Genomic DNA, 16,319 nt, shown 5'->3' with positions numbered 1-16,319 from the left:
GTTTTTTAATTTACGTCTAGGGACATGAATAAAGAGGGGGGAATGCTACTTTACATGTTCATGTTTCGTAAGAAAAAAACAGATTGAGCTCCGATTGATTTATTGGTTTAGGCTGTTTCGTAATTTAAACGAGAGACCCTGACGTGTGTGTGTTACTCTAAACAGAAAGGCTGATTCTTCCACTTCGAGTCGGGCACGTTCAAAATTGTTTGTTTTAATGGTGATCTTTAAGTTAAAATACACCCACAGACAGGTTTTCTCTCTTCTCTTCTCTTTCTCTTCTCTTCTCTTCTCTTCTCTTCATTAATTACATTATTGTGGTAACTGAAATGCATGCAATTCCTAAATACTTGTGGATAACAAAAGCAATTTTACGCGCAGGCGTGTCAGTAACTAATACATGTAAAGGGATTTAATCAGTTATCACACTCCATTATTACTGTGGCCAGTGATGTTTTGGACAGGCTTCATGTTTGCTGATATAGATTAGAGATAGATAGATAGATAGATAGATAGAGATAGATAGACAGATAGAGCTGCTGCCACGAACTAAATCTAATTAATTAGAATGCAAACAGAATTATGTTAATCGATCAATTAATCTGAATGGAAATGTTAATTCGCTGTTTGAAGTGCACTAACAATGCAAACTCCGGGTGGTAATTAAGCTGCGCATTTGCGTTTTTGTTAAACATTTTCGTGGGGATGGACCGCGGCTCTGTGCCTACAAATGAACTTTTTTCATGCGGGACAACCTTCTGTTTTCACCTGGATATTATCGAAAAGTCCACAATACATGTCAAAGCATCAAAAAACTCTCACAGAGCTGTTCAGTTCACAGCAGCCGTAAAACAAACAAAGGAATCACAGCAGCTCGTGATCGACGATGATTTGATAAATGGCATTTCGGCGACTGTATGTTTTAAAGTTCCCAACTGTATCATGTATGACTGAATCATGCTGTACTGACAGTGCCAACCTGTCTGAGCTTAAAATCTGAATGTAGCCTAACTGCAAAATGTGCTAAACGACGAAACAAAAAACTGGGTAAGACTTATGACACTACAGTAACTTCGATATTTTCCTGTGTATTAACGAAACAACATAAAATCCAATATAACACTCCAATGTATGTAATTGAGATAAGAATAAGAACGAGTAATTGTTTATATACAGTCCAAAAAAAATCTTTTTGAACAATTTGACCATAAACATGTAGGCTATAGGCTAGGTATTGCCTCGTCAAATTGCTACATTTTCTCCACAAATGTTAATCATACACATATTTCATACTTATATGATTATGGCTAAGTTTAATAATACTTACATTTATATAATAGTATTTTATAATAATACGCCTTCGTACTGTAAAATAGATTTTTCTCTGCACAATCATTTCAGCATAGAAGCTTTTACAGTGAGTTTTTACAGGGAATGGATTTGGGTCCAATGAACATTTTCTTTTCTCTCTCTCAAGCACGTGAGAATCCTTTCTCTGGACACAAACAGACAAATCCTGGACTACCTTAAGAGATCGTCCCTCCCTCGGCACGTATGCCATTGGCTGATGTTCGCAGTGGAGGACCTTGCTGAAATGCAAAACTTGTTGCTGGTGCTTGCGGTCGGCGCGCGCAGTGCTGAGCTTCTCAGACATCAGTATGTGATCTACCGCTGAATTGTTTCCAGCTGGAGTAAATCTCAAAACTGCTGCTATTAGAAGAGGACTCCCAGAATGCGTAAGTGTTGCCTGTAATTGAAATTGCAGTCAAACTGTTCGATTGCGCGGAAAATGAGCAGGACCGATGGGACTGTGTTGCCCAGCAGCTCAGTGGTGGCGGGCTTTGGATAGCGCATGTGCTGCCTATCGCTTGGAGCTCCAAAAGACGGGCGCACAAAGACGGGCGTTCGGGGTTTACCCCCTCACACACTGGACTTTCTTCTGGTCGGCGTGATCGCTTGTTAAGCGCAGCCCAAGGGAACTATTTCTTTTCAGCGTATGCAATTTGAAAAATCTCATTCATTTCTAAAAAGAAAAGTGGATACCAGATAATAGGCTATTCTGGATTCATATGGACGTGGATTTTATTTTTACGGTACTCTGGATAGTGTAATGATGCGCGCTCCAAAGGGATTTCTAAACAGAAACGAATGTTTACCTCACTCTGGACATTTGACAGCACATTGGAATTACAGTCTGTGGAGAATGATGTGACGGAACATGTTTTTTTATACATATATTTTTTTTTCTATGTGTTGTAGCTGTTGTCTGATCGCAAGGTGAGAGTAATTTTGTGGTAAGGAGGTTGTTTTATAGCAGTTTTTTTCGCTCTACAGCAAAAATAATTTATTACTTTTTATGTAATACTTTTAAAAACAGTGGAGAAAAATATGCACAGATTATGGACTAGGCCGTGAACTTTTTAGTTTTTTTATAGAGCATTTTGTCGTACAATTTCATAGTCATTTACAATATGATAGGCTTTCTCAGTAATTCATCATTGCTTACTGTGGTTTTCAACTACAAGCATGTTTTTTAATTGATGGCGATATCAAATTAGATTTTATTCCAGTATTTTACACCTTATTGTTGATATCAATTGAATTTGCCAAAGAAAAAAAAAAATAAAGGAGACTGTGGAGACTGCAGTGGAGCCAGGCGAGCTGGCTGTCATGCGGGATTGATTGTGGGAAGTATGTTTGGGCTGGAACAGTTTGGTCCACAGATTAATAACAGAAATTTTGGCCACACTGAGAAAAACTTTAACCAGCCAAAAGTGAGCATGAACCCCCATTACAAGAGCCCAGGTTTTCATGCTGGAGGCCCACAAGGGACAGTCGAGACTGGTATGGGCCCACTTAACGAGCCTCCTGTGATTGAGATGAACATTAACATGAACGGAGGGGAACAGTACGGTGGATTTCAGCGAGGAAATTCTGAATTGCATGCAGGGAATCTCCAACAACAACAACAGGCCTCAATGCATGGATTTTTTAACTCTCAGCAACCTCACAATCATCCTCACGGCCCTCAAACACATTCACACCAACACCATCAACACTTCGGGGGGAACTTTGGACCTGAACCTGGGTCCTCTTGTTTGCACAGTGGAAGGATGATGGGTTATAATAGCAGTATGGGGCTCCAGCAAGGATTCGCAGAGGGTTTTGACCCACTGTCTGAGGGGCAGTCAGCAGATGGCTTCTCTCAGCAGCAGTCCCAGCAGCAGCAGCAGCAAAGGACAGGCTCCATGGCTGATTTTCAGCACCACGGACCCCACAGTGGAAATCACCCCGTCCCTGCCCCATGTCTTCCCTTGGACCAGTCACCTAATCGTGCTGCCTCGTTCCATGGCCTGCCTTCTTCATCCTCTTCGTCAGAAAGTCACAATCTGGAGTCCAGACGAATGCCCCCACCAGGTGGTGTTGAAGGACTGGACTACAGCTATTCTAATGAGCCCTCATCTGGACATTTTGAAGTGTCTGTGTTCTCCCCCTCCGAATCGGAGTCTCAGCTTTCCCATTTTGGGCCTGGCCGTCAGGTGCCAGGGCCCAGCTTTCCTGGAAACCCAGGGTTGTCTCGAGCTCCTGGAATGCAGGGCATCTCTAAAGAGCACCCCCACGCCCCCCCTCAACAGCAGCAGCCCTCGGCCCAGCACAGTGTGTTCTTTGAACGTTTTGGGGGTGGACGCAAAATACCAGTGGGGATAGAGCCTGGTGCCAGGCATCCTCTCATGCAGCAGCAGCCAAGCTTGATTGGCCGACAGAACGCTTGCCCACCATCTCTCCCACAGCCCCCACAATCAGAGACGGCTTCTGCTAATGCCGGTATGCAGGAGGGTGGCGTCATGATGCCTGGCCAGCATAATCAGTTTGAATACTCTATTCACAGACCAGAGAACAGACGGATGCATAGTTACGGTGAGCCCATGTTCAACATGCAACAGCAGCCGCCCCCTCCTCAGCCGCCTTCCAATCAGAGACTGCAACACTTTGATTCTCCTTATTTAAATATGTCTAAGAGGCCCAGGCTCGATTTTCCCAATGCCGCACACGGCGGAGAGCGTTGCGGCAGTTGGAACAGCGGTATGCATAACCCTCCCGGTATGGAGAATCATCTCTCTCCCGCAGCCTATCCTGGCCTGCCCGGAGAGTTCACCCCTCCTGTGACGGATGGCTTTTCATCAGGCCCGTCACTGCAGCTTACAGGGCCTGAGCAGCAGTCGATGCAGCAGCAACAAAACGCAGCAATGATGATCAAGCAAATGGCCTCTCGAAGTCAGCAGCAGAGGATGAGACAACCCAATCTGCAGCAGCTGGGTCATCACGGTGACGTTCCTCAAGGGCCCCTGGGACACGGGGGAGGCATGCCTCAGTCGAGTTTCGAGAGAGAAAACGGTGGGAGGCTGGTCAACTTTGATGGACGGAACGCACACGTGACTCTGGAGAGTGGGTGGTTTCCCGGGACGCATCCACCTGGTGATGTGCTGGGCCATCGCATGGGCGCAGGTGGAGAGGTGGGAGTTCCTGAAATGCAGCAGAACGGTCCTGGCATGATGTTCAGAGCTGGTGTGAATGGAATGGGCATGCAGGAGCCTATGAGGATACCAGGGGAGGGCCACGTGCAGCCCTTACTATCGCCTAACATCCACTCACAGTTCAGCAGTGGCATGGGGAACCTTTCACAGATGCAATCTCCCAGCACAGGTGTCGGATTGCCCAACACACCATCCGAAAGGCGCCCTAATGACTTTTCAGGACCACCCGTGGGCGGTCCGTCCTCTTTTCCCTACGGAGGCTCTAATCGACAGGGAGCCTCTCAAGGGGTGAGCACCTCACCGGGGAGTTTTACGTCGCAATCAGACTTTCCCACCAGCCAGCGTTCCTCTGTCAGCAAACTTGGGGGACTCTCCTTAGGGAATTTTAGTAAAACGAGTGGCAAGGACAATGTTTTTGGACAGAGCTGCCTGGCAGCCCTCTCTACTGCCTGTCAGAACATGATTGCCAGCCTGGCGGCCCCTAACCTCAATGTGACATTCAACAAGAAGACTCAGGGAGAGGGAAAACGAAAGCTGAGTCAGACAGAACAGGACCTGAATAACAGTGCGGTTAATGGCAGTGGGAATGCTGGGACCGAATACTTCTCAAGCATTACTGGCTCCCAAAGTGGACAAATGCCTCCCGCTGGAAATAGCAACACTAAGCCACCAGGTCAAAATCAGACGGTGCAGGGGGAAGCCAGCACCCTCTCCCCAAATTACAATATGGACACTACCCCTTGCAGTGAGGGGAAGGCAGCAACAGGGAGTGGGAGAGGGAGAGGGAGGAGAAAACGAGACAGTGGCCATGCGAGCCCTGGGATATTTTTCCCCTCCGACAACAGTAACCCTGTTGTAAGTCCCGGCCAGCAGGTGACCTCAGCAGCTAGTGTGGGGGAGAGAAGTACAGGCACACCTCAAGAGAAACCCCACACCTCTCCCTCATGGGGGAAAGGGGGTGACCTGCTGCTGGGTGATCAGGCCGACCTTATGTCATCTCTTGACAGCGGCATCCAGAGCGTATCAAAATCCGAAGTCTGTTCGCCTCATGTGGAATTTACAGATGACGTGAGCACACGTTATAGCAATGAGGATGAGGTTTCATCAAGCTCAGATGCTCCAACCTCTGCGAAGGCCAGCCGCAGCCCTTTGTTAGGCTCGCCCAAGTTGCAGAGAGACACTGGACTAATGGGAGGGCAGAAAGGGCAAGGCATGGGCCTCTCCAACCACACTACCTCAACGTCGGACGGCTTCGGTGGAGTGGGCCATCCGGGTACACCAGGCACGGAGCAAGTCCGTACGCCCTCCAGCACCTCTGGCCCTGATGAAATTCACCCGCTAGAAATATTGCAGGCTCAGATTCAGCTTCAACGGCAGCAATTCAGCATTTCGGAAGAACAGCCTGTAGGTGTGAAAAATAGCAAAAAAACTAGTGAATGCAGTGGCCAAAATGCAGATGAAGAGCTTGCTAGCTGTAGCCCGGATGATGGGAAGGACTCTGTGGGCACTATTGATCTGGACACACTCATGGCTGAGCAGCATGCCACCTGGTATGTGCCCAGTGATAAATCTCTGCTTGAGGATTCAGAGGAGGAGAAGTCTGTGTGGGAAAAAAATAAAGTCCAGGGAGCCATCAAAGAAGGTAAATATTTATCATTTTACTAAAATACAGATTTTTTGTATGCACATAAAAACGTTGCATATATTGTGTGTGGTGGCAACAGTTCAAGTTTTTCATTTTTAAATTTATAGACATTTCTTTTTACTTTCTCTGTTTACTTACACACACACACACACACACACACACTTGTAGGCATGCATGCCAAGAATGCTTTCCTTTACATTATAGCATTTTCAAGCAAGAGCAATGATTTGAATGACTTTTGCTTGAGTTATTTATTTATTTTTATTTTTTTCTGCGTAATGACATACAGGTTTTTGGAATACATTTATTTAATTATTTTTTTAGATTTAAGGTTGTGATTATGATAGTAAGGGCTTTCAAAAATGGTACATTTTTATTAATGTTATGAAATTATAAAAATTATTTGAACTGATGAAGAAAAAAAAGTCAAAAATTGTTATTTATTAAATGCATTTAGTGTATTTTATATATATATATATATATATATATATACATATACATATATATATATATATAAGTATATAGTAGTATATATATATAAAGTTATAGTAGTAGTAATATCATTACTAATATTACAAAAAAAAATCCCATTGACATGACACATGTATATTTTTGTGTATAAGTTCACTGTGTGTGAAACCTAAAGACTTGAGCAATTGGTGTAGACTGTAACTGTGCAATAATAGCAATAATATTAATTATTCAATAAGTTATAGAATGCATGTTTTCTAATTATTTCGATGCTTCTTAAAAGCTAATCTGTTATGCCCCTTTCTGATCATAAGATCATCATAATTTGCATTAAGCAGCATAATTATGTAAACCGTGAGCTCATGTATTTGATGTGTGTGTCCTTCACTTGGCACTTGTCCTTTAGTTTAATCAGTATATGAAACGGTAATTGTCTTTACTGAAAAGGCAGCGGGACGGACACGCATAATTGAATCGCCACAGCCGGAGCGCGCTTTCACACGTGTTAATGGTTCGCCCCCGGTGTGCATTATGTGCCCCTTTGTTTGGGCTAACTGCAGGTGGGAGGGTGCAGGGGGCTGCTTTCAGAGAAGGCAACCTTAAGTCAAGGTCCATTGTTTAACATTCAGTGTTGTCAAGTGCACCGTCCCCATCTCTCTCTCTGCTTATTTTGTGTCACAGACTAGCGAACGCACCCACCACCACACAGCCAAATGGATTTGTCTCGCATCTGTCTATGCACTCGATGTAAACCAAATGCAAAACATTGTATTTTTCTCTCAGTGTATTTCCCTCCTTTCTTTTCCCCCACCAACTGCGCGTTGCTCTCCTTATTTTGCAGTCAGTCTCCTTCCCTCCCTTTTTTTTTTTTTTTTTTTCTCTTCTCCTCACATTCAAGCCCCGGAGCTGTAAACGCACGTTGCGCTGGTGCGATCGATAGCTAGTTAGCACAAATCACCAGCCTTGACAGATTTTCATTTGAGTGGCGTAGACAGCAGAGATGAGAGAAGGGTTACAAAGTGTTTGCGGCTTGTGAAATTGCATCGGATGCATTGCACGCCGACACACAAGGGGACTGTTAAATTCTATAAGAGGTTCATTCGCACCATAATATTTTACAGGCCTTTAGAACACTTAACTTTCAAAGTATAGGAATGCTTCAAGTCATTTTAATTAGGTGACTGAGGTGCTTATAGCACATTGCTAATATAGATTTATAGGATGCGGTAATTCATTTTATGAGTCTCAAGATCATTTTAAGGCGCCTTGAAATTAATTGCACTGCTCTTTATAAAGTGAAAATGTGCAGTTGTGAACCAAAGGAGCTCTTTCTAGCAGATATGACCCATAAAATTTTTGCTTGGTGTAACCTAATGTAGCAAAGTATATTCAGTCATATTAAACCATGTTTTTGACATCATAAAACCAGTTTATGTCAAGGTTAAGTCATGAAGTACTTGATGAACAACCGAGATTTATACCAAGATTTTTCACAAGTGCATGTTTTTTATTTAAGAGTAAATGCTTTAGCTCATAATGTAACGATTGTGAATACGTATGTATTAAGGCTTTTCATTTGATTATATTCTATACCTTTTTATTTAGGTTTTCACAAAATAACCACAAATAACAGACCACCTTACACAAGGAATATACATGGATTCAGCTGTCAGTTCTAGCAGCGCAATGCGGCAACGCCTAATCTAAACTGAACTAGTACTAGACTTTTTTGTGCGTCAGTGTGTAATTCTATTCATTTTACTAATAAGATTTTAAGTACAATTTGAGTGACAGGTTATATCGATTGCATTTATATAATTTGCATAATGTGCAAAATATTAATTGCAACATCAAAATCAACATTTTTAGTTAAAAATAACACTTCAGTTCATTTTCATCTAGTATTGTTTTCATGTTAGAAAATATCCTTGGATATTTCTTAAGTCCTTCCAATCATCACACACACACACACACACACACACACACAAGCACATTTTTACATTTCACCACACCTTTTATTGCCAAGTATGTATAACACATACCAGCAGACTTTTCAGATTTGATTTTGAGACTTTTTTTTTTCCTCAAGTCTTTTCGGGTCAGATTGGATTGGATCAGTGAATTTGATCTTTTCTGAATCTGAGCATGACATGTTTTGTTTTTGTTTTCCCCATATTTAGTCACTATTATGCTTGCAAACTCTAGAAGTGCATTCACTGAGTCATTTTATACAGCTATGCATTTTAAACACCCGGCTCATACAGAGTGTTTTGTAGAGCTCTTACTATGAGTGACTGTTACTGATGTCTGTAGCTTCTGAGACGTATTTTAGAAAACATACTGAAACTACTAATCCCTTCTAAAACTACTAATCACAAAAATACTTTTAATATTAAAGAATGCTACAGTTAGTCCCAGTATAGGTATTTAGTGTGTGTAGTTTTTGCTGGTGATCAGTCATTGCTGCAGTAATGCACTGCTGAGGGTTTCCCATTGAGCCCCTGAAGTGTGCACTGCAAATGCTACTAATGGCCCCCACTGGACTCTTTGTGGACTTGATAAATGACAGAGCAAGTTAGGAGAGGTTTTATTATGCCTGACAAAATTTCTGCATTAAAACCGTACAAATCAATACAGCGTAAAGCCAGCTGTGTCTGTCCCCCTTATGTGTTGAGGAGCTTTAGATATTAGACTTTATGTATTGGTGGAGAGCACTGACAGGTCACTAAACACTCAATTTGTCTTTTCTAGCTTATGACAGGGTGTAGGCATCACACCTTACTGATGTTTCATTTGTGACAAGTAGCAAAACATGAACAATTTTAATTACTTTCCCTTACTTGCTTTTTTGTGTTTCTTTCATTCCATTCCTAACACCCCAAAACAAAGCTGTGATTCACATTTGGTGTAAAATGGAAAAAACAGCTCAGGGCAACCTGTGCTCTCATTCTGTCACTAGCTTCTTATTGACTTCCTTTACAACGTATGTATTCATTGATTCACCAATCACTTTATCTGTGGTTGCAAATAGGAAATGTATTAAGATAAAATATAAAATATTAATTTTACTATTAAACCCAGGAGGATTTTTAAAGTGAAGTCGTTTCTGTCAGACCAATACACAAAGCAGTTCTTTAATAGCACTATAGTGTTCATGCCTTGAAACCTTCAAATGACTCTGCGTATTAAGATAGGAGAGGAGAGAAAAAAAAAACAAAAAAACTTTAAGGTTTTGTAAAAGCTTTTTGGATACCAAGTACACTCTTAAAAATAAAGGTTCTTTATTGGCATCAGTGGCTCTGTGAGGAACCTTGAACATCCATGGAATCTTTCAAATGCAGAAAAGGTTCTTTAGATTTTTAAAATGTTCTTCAAAAGGCTTCTTTTAGGAACTGTTCACTGAAAGGTTCTTTGGGGAACCAAAAATGGGTTTCTATGGCATCACTGCAAAAACACCCTTTTGGAACCTTTATTTTTAAGAGTGTATAGCATTTTTTTTTTTTTTTTTTTTAGAAAATGTAGCCAAAGATTCTCTCCCAATAAAAAGTAGCCAAAGATATTTGAGGATGTGTTGACAACTGCCATCTCTGATGTGCACATGTATATCTACAGCTGAGCGCATACTGACATCTCGTGTGACAGCTGTAGGCTTCACAAGCGCATGATACGGATTTCTCTGCTTCAGTTTGGTTCTAGAAGCTTCTTCTTTGTGCATGCTTACATTTGCTTTTGTCTTCCTCCTCTTCCTCTTCAGTCATTCATTCTTTCTTTCTTTAAATGTGTTTTGCAAATACTTGTGTTGGTACTGTAACATGTCTGAAAAAAATAATAGCAGGCAGCTAGGGGGAGTTATGGGATTTGAGATGCAGGTTGTTGTCTGGCAGTCATAATTCATTTTGGAGAAAAATAAGATAAAAAAGAGATAAGAAAATAGATAAAAAAGAAAATAGTCTTCAGATAGTTCATATGTTAATTAAAAATATGGTTTCAGAATGCATAGGCTAAATGTTAAACTACACTGCTCTCTTCTGCTTTTAGACATTCAAGGTCTATTGATCATTTTTGTGCTGTTGAAGGAAAGAAAAGGGATGCAAAAAAAGAGCTGATCAATTTGCACACTTGGGCAGTTTTTAGGAAAGTATAAAGGAATAAGTTTATAGATTACTGAATTACTATTATTATTTATATTTGTAAGTGTATTGTTATTATTATTATTATTATTATTATTATTATTATTATATTATTACTTCAGAATATAAGATCAGACAGTTATGTCATTTCCTCCACTTAGAAGTCAGATAGAAGCTGGACTTGCTGAAGATTTATGTCCTGCAGCAGTAAATCACTTGCCGTGCTGCTGATGTGTGTATTAGTCTCCCAAGTATGTGTTCTCGAAGAGGGGGAGGGCGAGAGAGAGTAGAAGAAGACAAGAGACTGTGTCTGCCTGAACTCAAACCTCCCACCAGACTCCTGCAGGAAGGGGAATTTAAGCTTTCAAACCTTCAAATAAGTCTTTTGCAAATTCTCTTGTGGATGCAATTAAAGAGGCAACATGGAGTTCAGAATTAGCATCTTCTCTCTGGAATCCCAAGATCCTTGGATCAGTGCATTAAACTGTTAAATAAAGTCCTGTTTCTTGATCAGAAATGAACGGGACCATGTGGGGGGTGGGGGAGAATTTAGAAGAGTCTACTTACATTCTGGAGTAATTCTGAACAAAAAAGGAAGTAAAAAATTGTATTTTGACAGTTGCTGACTTTTCTTCCATTTTCTTTTGAGTTGAAAGGATATTTAAAATACATCTTTCAGAATTGTGACACTTTAGATTCATATCATCATCATAAAGAACATTAACCATATTTGCATTTGTGAAAGAAACACCATGTAAAAAATAGTATTAAAATGGTAAGCATATATATATATATATATATATATATATATATATATATATATATATATAATAGTATTATTAGTATATATATATTGGAGTTTGTATTGATGTAAGCTTTATGAGAAAATCACAGTCTTCAGATCTTCAGTCTTTCTACTTCAAAATCGAATGTTTCATTCATTGTGTTACTTGCCATTTCTTTAAAATTATAATTTCTTTATAATTTGTGAAATTTACTAGCAGTTTGTGAAAATTGGTTTAAAGTAAATCCTACACCTTTTCCAGTGTAGTGATGTAAGACATACAAGACCAATAATTCAATATAAAAATAATAAAGAAAGAAGACCAATCACAATTCAGTGTGCAAATATAATGTCGCTGTTGATGTCATTTCCATAAGCAATGAGAGATTTTTAAATCAAGCTTTAATCTTAAATTGGTGACCCGAACACCTATTCCCTAACACACACACATACAGAACACACTTAAGATTGAAGTGATGTACAATGTCAATTTATTTTTACATTTAATTATTTAAGTGATCCAGGTTTAGATGCTTAGTTTTAAGTTTTAGGGAGAAAAAACACATTTCTAAAAGAAAATTTCTAAATAATGTCAATACAGGTGATAATATTTATGTTTGCCATACAGGTTTTACTTTTTAAAAAAGGGTTATATGTTGTGTGTGGATTTAACATCGAAAGTGCTGTGTTTGTTATATGTGCACACTAGGCTGCTGTGTTTTGGGATAGAGATGGGGCCTCTTGAATGCATGCATTTGTGTGTGAATGTGTGTGTGTGTGTTTTGGGGGGTTTCACAGTTGTCACTTGCTTTGTATGTGTGTATGTATGTGTGTGTGTGTGTGTGTGCATTGGGGGTAGCAGCAGGCAGCTTGATGGCTGCTGAGCAGTTTGTGTGTGTGTGTGTGTGTGTGTGTGTGTCGGGAATGCTTGGTTGCTTATCCAGGCCGTAGTGCAGCATGCTGTGCCCAGCTACCACGGACTATTGGCAGACTCTGCAGGACGTAAGACAAGAGAAAAGGACTGTGTGTGTGTGTGTGTGTGTGTGTGTGTGTGTGTGTGTGTGTGTGTGTGTGTGCTATTGCCTTAGGCATGTGAAGATGGGGAGGGGCTCTATGTATATATGAACTTCTAGCTGTAGTTCATAGCATATAATAGTTTAAGACACAACATGCAAAAAGGATGTTTTTTGCTTGTCATTATTTACCGCACATTTAGGAAACTCGACAATTAAAATGATATTAGGATATGAAGTCCCACAGTTTTCTGTCTTTCCCTCCTCTCTGGATTCCTTTTCCCTTTATTTTTGTTCCTCTGTCCTTAGGGTTTGGGGGATGGTGTCAGGTTATTGACCTTTCCCTACACCTTACCATTTTTTTTCTGCAGTACTGGTTCAGACAGGCTCGAGGGCGAGACCAGGCGCCCGTCTCTCAAAATGGCTGTGTGTATTAGTGTTGGCGTGTGTGTGTAAAGGTGTTTTTCCTTTAGGGGAGAGTGGGATAATTGTAACACATTTTGGTTTTTGCATTTATTGAGAAAATGTTTAGCCCAAACTAAAATTTTCCCTCAAATGTCTTTGGCCTGTTTGGCATGATTCAATTTATGACAAAAATGTTTTAGATGCCATTAAACATTTCAAACATTTATTCTGTAGTGAAATGGATGTAAGTGATCATTTTTGCATCAAATGAAATAGAGCTATATTGTCTGCAGAATTAAAAACAAAATTATTGCTTATTTCTTATATCAATTTTTACATGTATCTGAACAAAGATGTGAAGGACCAAACTGATATGACTGTAGTGTTTGAAACCTCCATTTTTCCCAAATTCTCTGTCTGTCAATCACTTCTTCTCTCATACTGACATTTCAAAAACAACCCCTTATAAGCGTGGGTATGGATTTTGTTTTGTGCAGCAAATGAAATGAGGGCAGGGGTCTGGCGTGTGGGTCAGTGCTTTGGTGGGGTCATTATGCAGGTAAATTAGGTCAAGCAGGGTCAAAGGTCAGTTTTCCCAGAGTATTGTGACTCTTTGACTGAAAGGTCACTCTGGTTTTGCGCGGCTGAACGGGGTGAATAGGTCCTAAAGCCAATGCTAATGCTTCCCTACAGTGACACTAGTGATCACCACTCACAGTTATAAAAAGTCTAGTGTGTTAAATCTGGGACAGTAATCAGCCAATATTGGTCAACTGGCAAAAGTAAATGGTTGAACAATTTTCCATAGATTAGATGTACAATTTTACATTTTGTGGTGCCCAAAAATCACTCGATTAATTTGGTCTATCACAACGTGAGACATTTCTAAAGTGCTGTTTGATATCATCAGCGCATAGACTGCAGTGAAAAGTGTAATGGTTAATCGACCTATTGAATTTTCCCCCTTCTTTTTTTCAGACGGAGACGTCTCTCAAAGCAAGACCACCGGAGGATCGGGTTCCTCGGGGAGCACTGGAGGTATGGGTTCTCATCTCCAGTGCCTGTCAGTCCACTGCACCGATGAACTCGGGGAGACTAAAGGACGCGGGGGACCCGTTCCTTCGTGGCGTTCCCTTCACTCGGACATCTCGAACCGTTTCGGAACCTTCGTAGCTGCGCTGACTTGAAGAAAACCGAGCGGGAGGAAAAAAGACCTTTCGACTGCCGGGAGGAGAAAAGGGAAACAAGACTTCCTGTTTAAGCCGGATAAATCAGTGTTCCTTTGTCAGGAAAATGTGTGCCCTTTTTTGTAGAAAACACAAAAAACATGAGGATCGTCGCACTGAACTTACAGTAGGAGGGTATATAAAGGGTGGGAGATATACGGTGTACCAGTACTGATGCTGTTCTTAAATCCAGACCTCAATATTCTTTTGTATGTCTATGCATTCTGATGGCTGTTCTTTTGATCCATTTTTGTGTATCTCTTTTTTGCCCTCTCTGGGGGTCTCTGTTTGTTTTCATCTTTGAAATAATGATTGTTTATTCTTCTTATTAAATGCCCCTCGTTCTGTATAAGATGTAGAGTCTCGTCCTGACCCTCCAGCCCACGTGGTCGACCTCCGGGCCCTCGGGGCAGGTGATTCCGTTGTCATCAAGGGACACAAGCATGCTTTGAAATGTGCTCCTTGCGAGCCTGCTGCCTGCTGGCTTCTTGGAATCAAGTAAAAGGGCAGTCCTTTTAGAACGTGTCTCATAGAAGTTCAACGATGTGCCGTGTCTTTTCAAACCGACTCAAAATGCCCCATCGCTGATCACTGGTCCTTCCCCAGCCTTTCTCCACCGTATTGCGGTTACTCTGATCGGTTGGGTTTCCAATCAGAGCGTTTTCCATATTTAGTCCATCAGATTATTCTCAAACTCCCAGGATGCTTCAGCACTGGTATGCCGCACAGCTAAGAGGAAACCTTTTGATGTTAAGTGGATAACAAATAGAAACCAGAATATTGGTATTGCACATGTAATTTTTTAGGCAATCTTATACTCTTTAGAAAACTGCTTCAGTTGACCTTGAATGCCTGGAAAAGGTTAGATGGAAGGTCTCGATGGCAGTGTGAAGATTTACGGAGGTCCTTGTTTCTTTTCATTTTTTAAAGTAATATGTAAAGTGCAGTTGTCTGTTTTCCTGCATATTGTATATATATGTATATGTTTTATTGAGTAAAATAACAATAAATATGATGTTAATGGTGACAGCTGTTGTCTTTTGTTTGTTGTACTGCTTTTGCTGTCTTGACTATCAAGCAACATTTATCGTTCTATTACATATTTTTACACCTCAGTCATTTACAGACATTTCTTTTTTCAAAAGAAGACCTTACAAGACACTGGGTTTTGTAAAATTTGAATTTTATACCTTTTATTCCTTTACAAGGAGTGACCAAAATTCCTCTCAAGACTTTATTAAAAGTTAGCAGTAGAAGTAAAGGACGGCATGTGCTTATATTACAACTTTTAACTTGAATTCATCTATATAAATGTACAAATGCAGAATTAATGCTTTTGACATCTGACTTAGCAGTTTATGCTTTTTTATCCTTTGTCCCCAAACAGAACATTTTATAATATCATTATTATTAAATTAAATAATTACATATTGATTGCAAAAGTAATTTCAAATAGAATGTCATGAAACCATATTTTTAGAGATACTCATATCAGTAAATGAACTACCGCTGTGTTAACTACCAATCTGTTAATTTCCGTTAATGAGGTTTATTATAAAATGTTTCCCATATGCTTTAGCTGTAATCTGTTGTTATTTTTATCAGCAGGCTCATCTCCTGTTTGGTCTGACTAAGTGTAAACCATTCAATTAAAATCCCCCATGGAGCTTTGCAGCTCAGCAAATACTGTAGAAAAAGCCAACTGGCCTCATGCTGTTTGAGCTGGATGCTTAATTCCTATAAATACACAGCATGTTTGTTCAGGGCAGATATGCATCTTTGGGAAAATACCACAATGTTGACCTAAGTTTGCTTCCTCCCCCCTCTGAAACCACGCCGCTTACGAACGCACCCCTCCACCCACCCTTTACAAAGACCCAGAGGTGAATGTCTCGGAGAGGAGAGAAAAAGAGAGCGTGCGAGAGAGGGAGTGCTGCATTTGCGTCAATAACGGAGGTGCTGAATTTGCTTTACCCGCGCTGCCTTTCACTTACAGGGCTGCTTTTACTGAATTGTACATCTTAAAAAGGAGAAAGAGAGCAAAGCAAGAAGAGAAGTCAGAGTTGAAATAAAGGGGAAAAGCAACAATGCCAATCACAGGTTATTCCCA

The 16,319-nt window shown here is 40.6% G+C and overlaps 1 protein-coding gene across 1 annotated transcript; it reads left to right on the top strand.

Annotated features, from left to right (window-relative positions):
• The first annotated feature begins 760 nt into the window (after nt 1-760).
• mn1b (meningioma 1b) lies at nt 761-15,236 on the top strand. The gene is made up of 3 exons (XM_051110508.1): nt 761-1,047; nt 1,478-6,177; nt 13,962-15,236. The coding sequence occupies exons 2-3, from the start codon at nt 2,694-2,696 to the stop codon at nt 14,168-14,170; spliced, it is 3,693 nt and encodes a 1,230-aa protein (XP_050966465.1). The 5' UTR covers nt 761-1,047; nt 1,478-2,693; the 3' UTR covers nt 14,171-15,236.
• The last annotated feature ends 1,083 nt before the right edge of the window (nt 15,237-16,319 follow it).

This window comes from Labeo rohita, chromosome 5 (genome assembly GCF_022985175.1).
Source record: "Labeo rohita strain BAU-BD-2019 chromosome 5, IGBB_LRoh.1.0, whole genome shotgun sequence".
Classification (NCBI taxonomy): Eukaryota; Metazoa; Chordata; class Actinopteri; order Cypriniformes; family Cyprinidae; genus Labeo; species Labeo rohita.
This window is presented reverse-complemented; position numbering and strand designations above follow the sequence as displayed.

Coding starts and splice junctions, on each gene's coding strand:
- mn1b (XM_051110508.1), top strand. CDS start 2,694: ATGTTTGGGCTGGAACAGTTTGGTCCACAGATTAATAACAGAAATTTT. Junction 6,178..13,961: donor CCAGGGAGCCATCAAAGAAG/GTAAATATTTAT, acceptor TCTTTTTTTCAG/ACGGAGACGTCTCTCAAAGC.